This window comes from Mytilus trossulus, chromosome 13 (genome assembly GCF_036588685.1).
Source record: "Mytilus trossulus isolate FHL-02 chromosome 13, PNRI_Mtr1.1.1.hap1, whole genome shotgun sequence".
Classification (NCBI taxonomy): Eukaryota; Metazoa; Mollusca; class Bivalvia; order Mytilida; family Mytilidae; genus Mytilus; species Mytilus trossulus.
Genome location: NC_086385.1, coordinates 3,234,071 through 3,249,600, shown reverse-complemented (window position 1 = coordinate 3,249,600; position 15,530 = coordinate 3,234,071). Strand labels below are relative to the sequence as shown.

Genomic DNA, 15,530 nt, shown 5'->3' with positions numbered 1-15,530 from the left:
ATTGACACCACAATGTCTAGTTTTCTCTTCCATAGAGATGCTGTAATGTTGTTTACCTCATACCTCAACATATTCTATTTATATTCTCATTTTATATCCAACCATTATTTTTATGCAAATGATTCTATTCCAGTAACCATGTGACCAATTCATTATTTTCAAATGAGCTGTAATTACATATCTCGCTTTAGAAAAATATACTAATAGCAGTATTATTTTTTATGAGATACCGAAGACTTTGTAGGCATTGTGGGCGTAAAACAAACCGGAAAAACTGAAAAAAAACAACAAAAAAAACCCAACTTTATCAATTTTTCTTTTCAAAGAATAACTATAAATAATGATACGCATAACACTTTTAAAAAACATAAAACAAACATTGACCTTTTGTGTTTGTCCCCTGAGAGCAACATCGGTTCGTACACAGATGTACAATGATTGTTTTTTCCCCTTAGCAAAAATGAATCATTTGCAATTTCCTTTTTCGCCAAATTTATTAATCTCCGCTTACTTTTTTTATATATCGAATCAAAAATAGTGTGTAGACGATAACATAGATATCAGCGTAAAAAAGGTGACGCGTTGCCTTGGTTTTATGGTCTAGTAAAGAAAAACACTAGATCAAGCATACAAAATGTCAATAGAACGCTAAAAACCAAAATAGAGAAACATGAATTGAACTAAAAAGCTATAGATGTGATACAATTAAATTTGCGACAATTACCAACCTTAGTTCAAATGACAGTCTAGTATATAACAAAACAATTTACAACACACAAATATAACAGTCATGTACCACCAACAACTACTAAACTACAGGCTTCTGTCTTGCCGGACAGGAACAAAAAAATGAGCCGGACAATGGTGTAACAGTACTGTCGTTGTCTTGTTTCAAATTTTAAGATGTGGTCGGTGCATTGTTATCATGACAATAACAACAATTGAATATAGTATTTCTCTGAAAGCATTTACTAATAAAAAGTTTGAATGAAGTAAGAAATAAAAGTAAAAGCCTACCTCGGGTTCCATGTTTTGAGTTTTAATCCGTTCGAGAATATCAAGTATTTTCTTGTGTGTGGCGATAGTGGGTCGACTTTGTTATCACACAAGTTACTGTTTGATTTATACTGATAAACATTTTATCTCTTTAAATTTAACTAGTTTTTAATTATAAGGTAAACTGCAGCGTCTTTCGTAAGTTGTTGGGGTTTTTTTTCAGACCAAAAGTTGAATTGTTTTTTTATTAAAAAAATACAGATAGTGAATTGCGAAATAAGACCAAACGTACTAACAAGTCTTGTACTTGATTGTTTGGCCTTGTATTAGACAAATTCAAAACAGATCGATTTTCCCTGATTATAAAGGTAGATGTCTTTACATTTCGCTACCAAAACCATTCACAAAAATACTTGTTGTTTTTGGGGTTTTTTTTTTTTTGGTTTGTATGTTATGTAAATTTTTCTTACATTTTAGTTTGTTTGTTTGGGGTTTTCTTTTTTGTCATGTCTTTTCGGCATTCGGTGTTATGAGATATAATTAAAAAAAAAGAGATCTCTGAAATACACATAAAACATGATGGTCATCAGGAGTAGGGCGAAAGATACCAGAAGAACCGTCAAACTCATAAATCGAAATTAAACTGACAACTGCATGGCTAAAAATTTAAAAAAAGACATATAATAGGCCTAGCATCATCAATTTTAGCCTAACATATACTTCACCTTCAAATCACATGTTCTTGGCCAAGGCCATCAACAATTTTCCACATATTAGCATTTGTTACTATTATTTGCAGATGTTCTAAAAACACTTATTATATTTTTGAAATAAAGAAAAACAGTACACTCTCACACTCAGTCACACTCTTGAATTTAAACCTAATAAAGTGGAACGTCAGCACTTTTGGTTATATCGTGACGATCATATGTTATTCATGGAGGTACAAATGTAGTTGTAGTGTCTTGAGAGAGCCACGGATCTGACAAAAAAAAAACCAATCCAAATTATTTTAAATTAGAGTCGACCATGAACGCATCTACTAATTGTGATGTTCGAACTAATACTCCCTGGATGTGTCAATCACATCATCGGGATAGACCGACGGGCATACAGGACAGATAATTAAAGTAACGAATACATGCTACCGAACACAAAACAAGCAATGGAACCGCATAATAACACGTGATTTGTCTGCCACTGAGACGAATAATAAGTACATAGATAGGGGAACAAAGTAACGAATATATGCTCCAGAAAATGACCCATGGAACATAATAAGGACACGTGGTTTGACTGCATATGAGACAGCTTTACACTAAAAATGTAAACAACATACATATTAAAAGTCAAGTTTATTTGTTATATTTGTCAATGCCAGATCAACCAACAACTGGATATTCTTCAAACACGGGTGAAATTAGGTAACCAGAGAATGTACAGTATACTTCATCGGTTGCTCCATACATGTACGTTTTGGCGCCATTTTTAGAGTCTACAGCCATAACGTAAACTTCATCACCTAGAATGAAAACAGTACTGTTTTTGAACATATTGGATGATTATTTTGATTTCGAGTTATTTAAATTTTATTTTACAAGTCATGTGTTATCTAATTTTTCTTTATTACTCGGTAATGAACGAAATATTGTTGTAGGTATTAAACAAATAAATAATTTACTTATCACGTGACTATTGAAAAAGTTTTGTCTCAATCTCAATGTAGATTAATGATATTTAGTATGGAAAATATACAATTCAGATGCAATCACTACAATGATCTTCATGGCCTCGCTCGTCGAGAGACCCGCAGGAGCCCGCATGGATTTAAATAAACGATGTGCTGTATAATTGCTAATGAGACAACTAACCTAAAAAATCCGAAGGACGTGGATTTCAGCAACTATAGGACAATGTACGGCCTTCAATAATGAGCAAAACTGTTAAGTCGCCTATATGTTTAAAATGCCCGACATGACAAAATGTAAAATAAGTCAAATGAAAAAAACATGACCTGATTTTGATGTAAAACGATAAACGAAAAACATATATGACTTTAACCAACGACAACCGATGAAGCACTTGCTCTTGACTTGGGACTGAGGCACTTATAGAATGGGTATATTCAAATAAATGAGTCAATTGGTCCAAAAGACGAAAAGTTTCTGATTCTAAAGTTGACAGGGTAACAGGTTTGCACTTGAGATTCTCTACCTTCACGTTAATTTGACTTACTTACAGAACAGCGAGATAAAAAATTATCAGTATTAACTTTTACAACTTATATACCTGCCAAACTGACAAAAAGATTAAATCGATAAAGTTTATTAAAAATATGACGATGGATAACTGATCATCTATAACTCTTAAATTGCAAACGAAAGTATAAACCTACGAAGATTTTAAAACTACATTTTGAGAATTTCACCGTTAATATAAGAGAACATTGGTTTAAACTTATTAGTTGAAATTGGCTTTAAACAGCTTTTCGTAACTTCAAATACCTTTAGATTTACGTTATATTCATTTGGTGATTTGCATCTATTGTGGGTTTTTTTTCGTGTTCTGTACCTATCATTTGCAAAAGAGTTTTGTAGGTTGTTCTTATACTGTGTTATATCACATGTTTTAGCGGCTTAAGCGCTCATTGACATGTTTGACTAACCATGTTCTTTATGTGCCTGTCCAAAGTCAGGAGCCTAGGATTCGGTGGTTTAATTTATATGTTTGTGAAATTTGTTATTCATAAATGATGTTTTTATAAATTATCACGCTGGTTTTACTGTTTTAATTGTTTCACATTTGTCATATTGAGGCAATCAGATTGAATGGGGCCAAATATAGCATACTATACGGCATGTTTTTCTCATTGTTAAAGGCCGTCAGATTACCTATAACTTCTCATATTCACCATGTCCACGCTGGACAGTTGTCTGGTTGACAACCGTATAACATGTTATACTGTATAGCAAGGTTGGTTACTGTTTAACGACAGCTTATGGGGAACCATTATATACAAGCATATGAAATTGTTATCGTTAAAACGTGGGTTACAATCGCCTGTAGTGTAAACAGGTGTGTCAGTTTCTTGTCAATTTACCTGTCGTTATAAAAATGCCCTTTTTATCACAATTAATCAAATTCAATTGAATTAGTTATCAAATTCGGGTATTTATTTTTAACGCGAAGTGGATTTGCAGCAGATTATTGATGCCCTCTTTGTTTAGCGTCCTACTTATTAACTTTGTCTGGTCTTCTTCTTCTCTCGAAGTATTTTTATATTGTATAGATGCGACATATATAATAATAAATACACTTCGTATAGCGTTGTTCTGAATTGTGTCTATTTTATAAAGACAGTTAAACAGCGAACATCCTAGTTAGAAGAGCTTTTTGCTGTTATTGGACCCGCCTTTTAGCCCCTCTTAGAACAGAATCTAAATATTACACAAACCACCTCGCAGAGAAAAGAAAAAAACGTCTATGCGGGTCCCCAACGATAGGAAAGGGTTTATCATGGTCTGAAGGGGTGTCTTTATTTCTGTATAATCTTTATATTTTCAGTGCGTTTTCTCCATTATTTTCTTCGTTATTCTTTATTGTTTTCAATCCATTAAGGGTCATCCAGACCTTCCTGTGTGAAAATGGAGGTTACAATCAACCTACCTTTAGATATATGAATGGCGACTGAGTTTCCGCCTGCTGAGTAGTCATTGGCAGTATGGCCGTATACAGATACTACGTAATGATAGTTATGGTACAACTGAAGCCAAACTGTTTTGTCCTACAATGTAGATTCATTATAAATAAAGAAGATGTGGTATAATTGTCAATGAGATAAATATCTACACAAGTGCAGAGTAAGTAATTATAAGCAACCGTACGGCCTTTAGCATTGCGAATGTAACAAGTGTATAGTAAGAATCATCAATGTTACTGAAGCATCCGTGTGAGACAGAACTAGAATATTCTGTCATTACCCAAAAAATTATAAAGATATAAAATTGACATCAACAGGGGCGGAATCAGCCATTTTAAAAAGGATGGGGTTCCAACCCAGGATATAGGGGGAGTTTCAATCATATGTCCCCATTGAAAAGCATTGATCTTCAAAAAGGAGGTAGAACACATGGAAATATGTAATGTCCTTTAAAACAAAATTTAAAAAAGGCTGTAATCCTACTATCAACGTGTCATACAGAGTTTTAGTCTCTCAACATACTAAAAATATTACCTTTATCCTATTAATATACTGAATTTTTATATCTCTATTGTAACAATATCGCATCGTCGTAATTAAGGAATAACAGTACTGTAGTTGAAGAGTTGCCACCGTCAATTGTAGATTTGACGGTCGCAAATGCAGTTTTACTGGCGACGCGGAGCGGAGACAGTAAAACGGAGATTTGCGACCGTCAAATCAAAATTGACGGTGGCAACTCTTCAACTACAGTACTGTTTATTCCGATTCTAATGCATTACAAAAAGAAAAAAATACGATAAAACTTGAAAAAATGTCTAAATTTGTCAAATAAGAAAAAATCCACGAAACTTCATGAATAATTTTGGCACAAAGACGTCATGGCTAAACGTGACGTCATACAAACGAAAACTTACAAACTGGAGGTTATTTCGTTACCTGTACGCTTCAAATTTGGATAAAATTACATTAAAACGGCAAATTCGAGGTAGGTGTTGTTATATTTTTGATTATATAGTAGTAATAGAACATTTGTTGATTCATCAATTCGAAATGGAGGGTCTCTCCTTAGTTACGCCTGGTCAACTGTGGATTTGACGGCAACTGTTAGCCAATGAAAAAAATTGTTACATCCGAATTGCATTAGAATTATAGGTTTTGGGTTGGGACTAGCTCAAGCAATAAAAACACGTCTTACGTTGACGACATTTAATAAAAGAGCGAGTAAAACAAAAAGGCGTTTCCGGACATCACTTGTACAATTCCGTAAAACATATAAAACTGAATTACACATATATAAAACATATATATCTAAATATGTAACACTATGTTCATATGGAATAAAAAGAGAGAACAACAAGTGCACAAATAAACATAAGAAGTGTAGATGCTAACAAGCAGTCTTTACGAATGTAAGAGTATTTTGGCAGGATTCGTGTTGCTCAGTCTAGTGTTTTCTATGCAGTGTTTTGACTGTACACTTAATTCTCTCTTTATTTGTCGTCTTTTATTTATTTTTATCATGGCATTGTCTGTTTATCTAGGACGCGTTAGTTATGAATGTCCCCGAGGTATCTTTTGTCTCTGTTAAGACTTAAATGTACGCATCATACTTGAGGTATCATTACCTGCTTAGAAAGGGAGGTATCATTACCTGCTTAGAAAGGGAGGTATCATTACCTGATTAGAAAGGGAGGTATCATTACCTGATTAGAAAGGGAGGTATCATTACCTGCTTAGAAAGGGCGTGGAACTGGAAAACGTATATACCACTTTGAGGACATCTGAATCGTCCGGAATTGCTGTCATATCCAGAACCGATGTTGGTGAATATTCTGTCGAAATTAACTGTTTCGGAATGTGTCAAGTTTAATGGGCGAGTAAGTCCAGCAGAGAAAGCCACAGCTGGTATATCACCTCCTAAAATAGAAGAGGAAAAAAACCAGTTAGTCCAATAGCGAAAGCAACTGGGTGACTTCCATCTCCTGAAACGCGTCTGTACCTTGATTATAGACATGAATAACAGATGGATGCTGAACAATGTCAATCGGTCGCAATGACCTTTTTAATACTTGGTCAAAGATTTATGTAATCTGGTTCTCGGTCGACTACTACACTATTTTCATAAACAGCCGTTTGAGTGAACCGTAATACAAGCGGATTCCAGTTTTTTTGAGGATTTAGGGAAAATAATAATATGCATCGCTTTGATTTTTCTCAATACATTACTCTCGGCTTCAACAGCAGATGGTTCAAATGTACATGTAGGCGGGAAATGTTGTCTAAGCGCTGCTTTTATAACAATATAGTTCATCCAGTTTATGTTAGATAAAAATTGATATATCTGTTCATATGAAATATAAAATTAATCGAGATTTTTTTTGAAATAATTTAACCGATTCTTTAGCACGGAGATTTCATAAAAATGCGACAAATATGTTCCGCAAAAAATTGTGCATTGATAAAGCCATATATTTATTATTAAGTATAACAAATTGTGTTTAAATATAACATACCCTGAGTCATTGCTAGACCGAAGACTCCTGTTAGAACTAGAAGTAGTATCATCTTGTTATCTAAAAGAAAGAACAAAACGGTTACTAACAAATTAACAAATAACATCAATAGTTGATATGGATCGTTTCTAAATTGGATGGCTTTATGACAAACTTTACCATTAAAATTAGAATATGAAATAAACAAAAGGCAAACAGTTGTTTTCACAAATACATAGCAAGTCTACACCAAGTAATGGACATAGATACTCAAAACGGGCTTTTTGTTTCTATTGATTTCATAATTATCTCATTTTTTTTGTTTCCATCAAGCCAACCTAATATATAATACCAAGAACAGCCGATTTTAACTGTTATCATACATTTGTATTTTTGAATACCAGAATTAGGGTAAAATGTTTAATGAAAACGAAAAAGACTCTCAACTTACCTTGTACACTTTCCTATATGTTATATCTGAAGAAAACATATGGCACATTTCACACTGGGTCACGGCACCAATCTAAGATAAAAGATAAGACATATACATTAGCGTTGTCCTAAAAATCTTCAAGGTAAGTTTGATTTAATGTTTGTTTTAAAACTTACATTTATTTTTCATTTGAGATCACAATATTTTACTGGCTTTTCTTTTCAAAATTGCATGTTCATACTATATTTTCTCAGCCGGACTAAGTTGAGTTTTACATGTCTTGGGAAAGACGCCATTACATTCAAAGACGTTTGAACAATTAAAAATATCTTATTTGCCATTGCTAAACCTCATCTAAAGTAGCTTCATGGTATACCGCCATCTTTGATTGTGCAATCCCAGTATAAAATCGGTATAGTTATTTGCCCAAATCTTCAAATATAGAGACAGATTTGCAATTTATTGGTTATACTGTTTATAAGACTGTTTATTAATATAAAGAAAACTTGGTGATTTATTGTATAAACCAAAATATTTAAACACATCTAATTTTGATGTTTTTAGAATCATTTTCTTTCCTCTTTTAGTAGTTTTACCATAAAAGACCAAATAATATTATAAACTAGTAATAAAAAGTAATCCGGTTACCAATTCAAATGATTTCGCTAAACTTCGGTTTCTTTCGGCAACATTCGGAATCAACATCGAATATTGATTCCACTATTGTCAATTATGATTCAAAATATGAAGGCAACATACATGTAGATTGTCATAATAAGTCTTGATATGCTGATATCACAAACGATTTATTTTCTAAGCTAGTTATATAATTGATAAACATATCTGATATATTTCGAGATACAATGTATAAATACAGGCAACAGTAGTATACCGGTGTTCGAATTCATAAAATAGCTTGAGAATAAAAAAATCCCGGTTACAACTCAGATCTGAGGGAAACACATCAAATATAAGAGGAGAACTAATATAACAATGGCCATTTTCCTGACTTAGTACAGGATTTTTTAAGAAAAAAATGGTGGGTTGAACCTGGTTTTTATGGAATGCCAAATCTCCCTCTTTTATTGCAAAGTTAAATGTAACATTACGATGACAATCTTACATGATAGAATTACAATACAAATAAATGGGAGAACGCATAGGACAGAAAAACACACGAATTATAGCTAACAGAAGGTACCAGCTTTAAAATTCAATATGCCAGGCGCGCGATTCGTTCACACACGACTAACCAGTGACGCTCAGATGAAAAAAATTCGAAATCAATCAAGTACAAAGTTGAAGACCAACAGTTCCAAAAGGTTGTACCTAATACGGCGATAAGAACGTGTTTATACAGAAATTATTTACTATTCGCGTGTATATTGTACATTACGAATGCAAAATCATTAAGGTTTAAAGGTATCCAAACTTTTTGGCGCTTGCTTTACAGGATTCTAGTTCATTATAATACATTCACTTTTTTTTTCAAATTGCTCCCAAAAATGAGATTATTGCCAGAACAAGCTGCATTATTTTATGTTAAGGATATATTTCTAACGGAATGTTCCCTCTGATTATTTTTTTTAATTTCTTTTTTAGAAAAGGTGGGGAGGGGGTATTTTTTAAATTGATTTATTTCTCTACAGTTTTTTTTCAAAATGAAGGAATACGAAAAAAGGCTGCATGATTCTACTTTTCTTTTTTCTTTTCAGATGTTAAGATTTTCCGGTTTAATAGCCTTGATTTTAGTACTACACTATACTGATGCATTTTTTCCTTTGATGCCAGGAGATCATGGTATGTGATTGGTTACTTATCAATCTTTCAATATGTTTATTTTCTGTGCAAAATTAATGCAAACTAACATTAATACCGAGCGTGGAGGAAAACTCAAAACGGACTTTACTTTCCGTCATCAAATGGCAAACCAAAAGCTAAAATACATCAAACGAATGGATAACATCTGCTATAGTGTTCATGCATGTTGTATGCAGAAAGTGATGGATTAAACCTATTTTTAACGGTAGTGTTCATTTTCACATCATGTCAACCGATTCTAAATTTCTATGTGCTTCTGGTCGTTCAATCCAATCCGCCATCAACATCTTATATTGTAAATGTCATGATCCTGAATTCTTGTTCTATTTCAGTTATTTTGTGTTATAAAAAATAGAAAAAAAGTAAAATAACAAAAATACTGAACACCAAGGACAATTCAAAGTGGAAAGTCCTTTTTCAAATGTCAAAATGAAAAGCTCTAACTCATTATTCCTGACCTGGTACAGACATTACCTTATGTAGAAAATGGTGAATAAAACCATGCAGGTTATATGCTTGCAACATATATATTTTCAATACTTATCTTTCATTTCAGTAATTCCACATCATATGCTTCGAGTTGCACACACCAACAAGTTCGTGGCATTCTCAGCAGGTTTGACACAAATTGCAACACTCCATGCCTCACACAATGATACAGTTCCATACGATAGAGTCTTCCTCAACATGGGCGGGGGATACAATAACACAAATGGAATATTTACCAGTCCAAGAACTGGTACCTACGTTTTTATGTACTATGCCTTATCTCAACAGAACAAACAACTGCAGCTGGATTTGTACAGAAATGATGACTATATTGTTGGTTCTTATGCTCACGTGACGTCTGATTATGGCAGCGTTAGTAACTCTGTCATTCTAGGTCTGGATGAAAGTAAGTAGTTTAATTGGTTCATATTCGCACGTGATCAGATTAAGTCATTGTCAGTAAATTCTAGATCTCTCAATCTAGGTCTGGATGAATAAGTATTCTGATTTTGACAGTGTAGTCTTGTCTGTTTCGTTGTCATATCAATGTTTGTTATGCCATCAATTCTCGAAAGCTGGTGTCATCTCGTTCTGGCACTTTGTTTGGTGACTAAACTTCCGGACAAACTGCTGTACAAAATTAATGCATTTATAACAGCTTTGACAGGCTGCATATCGTTAAATATGAAAACTATAGAAAGCAGGGGAGAGGATATATGCAAGTGCAATAAAATTGCATATGTCGAAATAAAACTGAGACACCACTATATATATAGTAAAAAATAAAAAACGAAACGAGAAATAATAGTCCTCAACATACTTCACAGAACAATTCAAGATTGTCATTAGTAGCTCAAACCATGTACTCAATTTCACTACTGACATACGTGTACAGATGGTTTACTCCTTGATGATGATGAATTCCATTTCTTTTTATTTTGTAAATTGTGGATATAAAATGTATTTGAGTTTTTCTTATGTATTCTAAGGCAGTACAGTGAATATTTTAATCAAAAACCTACTAGTAAGTGAAATCTTAATGCTGCTTACTAGTAATTAAAACAAAGTGTGATGACAGCGTCATTTGGAAGTATTTGGTATGCCCCTGTGTATTGATGCAGACAATGATGTTCTCCTTATTTGTATATATTGTGTCTGGTTTCGATCTGTACTTTGACCTTCTAATAAGTTGAGGATTGTGCTCAATTTAAAGGTGTTTTAACACCCTGTCTGTAAGAAGTCATGTTTATGGACCATACACATATGTATGTCGTTATGTGTTGATTGTTTTGTTTGTACGTCTAATTGTTTGATAGATTAGGTTGCTGGTGATTAGTGTGGTCTTTTATAGTGTCCATATGTATGTATCAATATAAAAAAGAAGATGTGGTAGGATTGCAAATGAGACAACTATCAACAAAAGACCAAAATGACACAAACATTAACAACTATAGGTCACCGCACAGCCTTCAACAATGAGCAACGCCCATACCGCATAGTCAGCTATAAAAGGCCCCAATAAGACAATGTAAAACAATTCAAACGAGAAAACTAACTTATGTATGTTGTTATGTGTTGATTGTTTTGTTTGTACGTCTAATTGTTTGATAGATTAGGTTGTTGGTGATTAGTGTGGTCTCTTTTAGTGTCCATACGTATGTATCTCAAGTATGTTTTGCACGAGAACTTACGGCAACACTCTTTATAAAGGGGACATGTTCTATATGTATTGTCTAACTACCCGGTGAAAGTGAGCTAGACTAGCACATATGATAAATTATAACCCTGTCTGTAGAATGGTTAAATTTTATTAATTGTGATGTTTTATTTCCGACAGAAGACACAGTTCACATCAAGGCCCACACAGACGACTACTTATACGGTCAACCTGATGAGATTTACACGTCATTTACTGGTTTCCTGTTGGTACCAGACGAAGGCAGAACACAGCACGGATCACATGGACAAGGTTCACTAGGATAAGGTTTTCTTACTTTGTAACAATATGGTTATCTACTACTGTGGATTCTTTTATTTTCATGTGTACCAATTTTCGTGGATTGCGTAAAACTAGCATATTCGTGGATATTTAATTTCGTGGTTTCGGAAAAGTCTGCATACATTTCTTTAGAAAAAGTTTAATTCGTTGAACATTTATATTCGTGATGCACATGTAACAACGAAATCCACGAACATTTGTATCCAATGAATATTAATGAATCAGCAGCCACTGTATGTAACACTGCTGGTCGGTTTGAAAAGAAGTCGGTTTCCCATTGAATAGTCATGCAAAAGTATGGTGGTGCCGAGGGGCATTATGTTTAGAGGCCTGTGCGTCCCTACTTCCTTCTAATATTTCGTCACAGTCGTTTGTAAGAACAAACGCTCCATTTCAACTTTTGTTTGATTTTGACGAAAGAAAAAGAGATACACGTATATAAATGTTATCATCATTGGCATAACTCGAAACAATGTCAACAATTACTCAAATTTAGGCATTGCACTCCTTTTTCATTGTTGCTACTTTTATCAGGTTCAAGTAGTTTACCATACGGCAACTGGTGTGATTAAATTAAATTTTAACTAAGTAATTTGTGATGTGAAGTTTTAAAATGTTGTGCCAAATTATGATTTTGGCCCCAATTTTTGTTAGCTTACGCAAAAAATATGTTCTCCATGAAATTTGCAATCTGATACAAAAACTCTTATCATTCAATCGACTATATTTTTTTTTAAATTTTATTCAACGATTCACGTGCAGTGAAATAAATTTTGTTAACGTCGGTTTTATTATTGCCGCCATCTTGTTTACATTGGTTGCAAAAAGAAGTTCGGTCAACGTCGTCTAAAAAAACAACGTCAAGATCAACTACAAGAAGTCCTCCAGACCACTCATATCAATGTATTCCATAATATGCAAATTATATATAAGAATTATACTGTTTTACTGATTGGAAAAGCTTCTCAGTGGCGGATCCAGAAATGTTTATAAGATTCCATCTGTTTCCTTAGTTACTATTTCGTTTAATCCATAGAAACAGATGAAATCTGAATCAAGAAAAAATGATTTGAAAATCTCACCAGCACTCTTCCAGCCAAACAGAGAATTAGTATTTAACTTCATACAGGGCCCGGTAACTGACATTTGCACGTATGGCGAGGAAAAGTCACCTGCCAAATGTAAATTAATTAGGGCGCATTACAAAATGATGATATTATAGAAAATGGCTTGACTTTTGGAAGGTGTGGGAATATGATATATGTTCTCAATGAAGTCTACTCATTGCAAAATCATCTTTAAAAGTTGAGTTATCTTCCTTTGTTCAGAATTATAGTTGAATCAACTCCCTGATAAATTAAAGCAATTTTTACCCTGAGTTGCTTACAAAAATGAACAAGAACTTTGATTTCCATGTTATCGCCCTCGTTACTTTTCGCTTTTGATTTTTATGCCCCATCTACGATACAAATTGAAATTTTGAACGACCTTGACTGGCTATACAGCCCTGACGCACGGTCGGCTCGGTGCCCGAAGGCGATTGGTGAGAGTTTAAATAATTTTGTGTCATTGGTCAGGAACAGGTGGTTGACGCCATTTTGGAGGTTGCCATCTTAGTTTTGTGAGTTCTTTTTGGTTTGTTTACTATTTTGTTGTTAAATCTTCACAACGGCTGCTTTCAGGGCCAGTTTGGTCAGCTTGGCAGCCCGCTAACTTAGATGATGGAGTACTGGTGGACGTAGTGTTAAGGATGACATCTGCGATAGGAGAGGGGCATTATTTTTCCAAGTCTGTGCGTCCGTCCGTCTGACCTGCTTCAGGTTAAAAATTTTTGTCAAAGTAGTATTTGATGAAGTTGAAGTCCAATAAACTTCAAGCTCATTATACATGCTCCCTTTGATATGAACTTTCCAATTTCTGCCAAATTAGAGTATTTACACCAATTTCACAATCAACTGAACATAAAAACTGGGGACACATTCTTGATTTTTTTTTATATATGTTTTGAAATTACTATCTACGGTATTGGTTTTGATCATAATGCTTGTTGAATTCTGGACGGTGACCCTTTAGATGTTTACTTCATTATTGTAAGCCTTTGGGTTAAAGTTGTTTCATTTGCAAACGTACTTTAAATCCTTATTGTAATACATCAAAATATGGATATGCATAAAATTGAGAATGGAAATGGGGAATGAGTCAAAGAGACAACAACCCGACCAAATAAAAAAACAACAGCAGAAGGTCACCAATAGGTCTTCAATGTAGCGATGTATTTATTAAGTATTATTTTACTTAGTGCATATATATATAATACTAAGTAATTGCAAACTACTATCTTTTTCAGCACCAGGCCAGGGAGTTTTCCTGACACCCTCACCATAAAAGAAGTAATACGTTTATAAAAACATTAAAACCAATCTAACTCATATTTTTCAATGTCCTATTTTATATCTTAAATAAGCGACTAAAAAGTTCTCCCGAGACGCAGTGTAGATTGATTGTTGGTTGTTTAACGTTCACTGGCAAATACAGAAGGCGGGATTTACGAATGTAACTGCAGAATGAGATGATAGTGGAAAGGAATACATTGTTTATCTTGCATGCCGATTCTTGTATATTTTTTTTTCGTTAGATTCATGTTAAATTATCACATTAAAAAAATCGAAGCACGGTTAATGTACATTGGCAGATCCAGGGGGAGGGTTCCGGGTCCCTTTTTTTGGCCGATCAATGCATTTGAATGGGGTCATATAGTTGGACTCCCCCTCCTTTGTCCTGGGTTGGGAATCCATCTCCCTTTTTAAAATGACTCCGCCCCAGCTATATGAACTTTTTCTTTTAACCATGATGGAAAAATTCATGTGCGCCTAGTCAGAAAGAGGTTGCTTCAATCATTTACATTCATGTAGTATGAAAATGAAGGTAAAACAGGTGAATTTTGATGACACGACCTATAATAATATATTTATACCATGATTGATTATTTTCCTGAAAGACAGGTAAACATTGAAACATGTGGGAAACAGTACTGGGAAATTAGAAAAGATTGGCTGTCAAATGTTGAAAACATTACGAAAAGACACACAGGGCTATATTCTGTTGCGATTTTTCCATGCTACAAAAGTCACGATAAAATGGCAAGAAAAAACACGAAAAACGGACACATAAAACTTTCGATTCGACATGACGCCATAACATTTCGAAGACATTCCCTTGCAAACAGACAAGCGTAAAAGGCGATCTACTTGTTTTGCCTATATATTTATACAAATTTTTTATGCTATTTCATTGACAAAAACAATATTACAGTCATTCCTTAAATAACATTTTATTTCGAGAGAGCCAATGTCTAAACGACATGCATATTTATAAGACAAAAACGACATGATAAAACAAATACGGACCAGTAAGCAAGTGGTGAATACAGGAGGTGGTAGGCGTGTACATTCATCTTTGGTCGACTTTTTTCTTTTATTTTTGGCTTGAAATTGGCCAAAAGAAATTTCGCTTTATTCCGCTCGGTTTTATGCCGTATATATTTTGTTTTCCGGAATCACGGTCAGAAGAAGAAGATAATTTCACATATCAATATTA

General features: G+C 33.9%; 3 protein-coding genes across 5 annotated transcripts in view; 1 reads left to right on the top strand and 2 right to left on the bottom strand.

Moving 5' to 3' along the window:
- Positions 1-1,175, bottom strand: part of LOC134695515 (sodium- and chloride-dependent glycine transporter 2-like) — a 40,487-nt gene extending 39,312 nt beyond the window's left edge. Inside the window, exon 1 of the mRNA XM_063556791.1 lies at positions 1,018-1,175. Coding sequence (XP_063412861.1) covers positions 1,018-1,029 — 12 coding nt within the window. The 5' untranslated portion in view covers positions 1,030-1,175. The remainder of the gene's footprint in view (positions 1-1,017) is intronic.
- Positions 1,176-2,334: 1,159 nt separating this feature from the next.
- LOC134695519 (complement C1q-like protein 4) lies at positions 2,335-7,700 on the bottom strand. Of its 2 annotated transcripts, none has more exons than XM_063556795.1 (5): positions 7,643-7,700; positions 7,213-7,272; positions 6,429-6,616; positions 4,663-4,780; positions 2,335-2,518 (listed from the first exon to the last, which is right to left on the bottom strand). In XM_063556795.1, exons 2-5 carry the CDS (start codon positions 7,262-7,264, stop codon positions 2,379-2,381), a joined length of 498 nt encoding a protein of 165 aa, XP_063412865.1. In that variant the 5' UTR covers positions 7,265-7,272; positions 7,643-7,700; the 3' UTR covers positions 2,335-2,378. The 2 variants fall into 2 exon arrangements, with proteins under 2 accessions (XP_063412865.1, XP_063412866.1); XM_063556796.1 differs by lacking the exon at positions 7,643-7,700 and adding an exon at positions 7,575-7,596.
- On the top strand, positions 7,675-14,353 carry LOC134695516 (complement C1q-like protein 4). Of its 2 annotated transcripts, none has more exons than XM_063556792.1 (5): positions 7,675-7,766; positions 9,340-9,424; positions 10,002-10,340; positions 11,772-11,903; positions 14,281-14,353. In XM_063556792.1, the coding sequence occupies exons 2-5, from the start codon at positions 9,340-9,342 to the stop codon at positions 14,316-14,318; spliced, it is 594 nt and encodes a 197-aa protein (XP_063412862.1). In that variant the 5' UTR covers positions 7,675-7,766; the 3' UTR covers positions 14,319-14,353. The 2 variants fall into 2 exon arrangements, with proteins under 2 accessions (XP_063412862.1, XP_063412863.1); XM_063556793.1 differs by having other exon boundaries at positions 11,772-11,918.
- Positions 14,354-15,530: the final 1,177 nt, after the last annotated feature.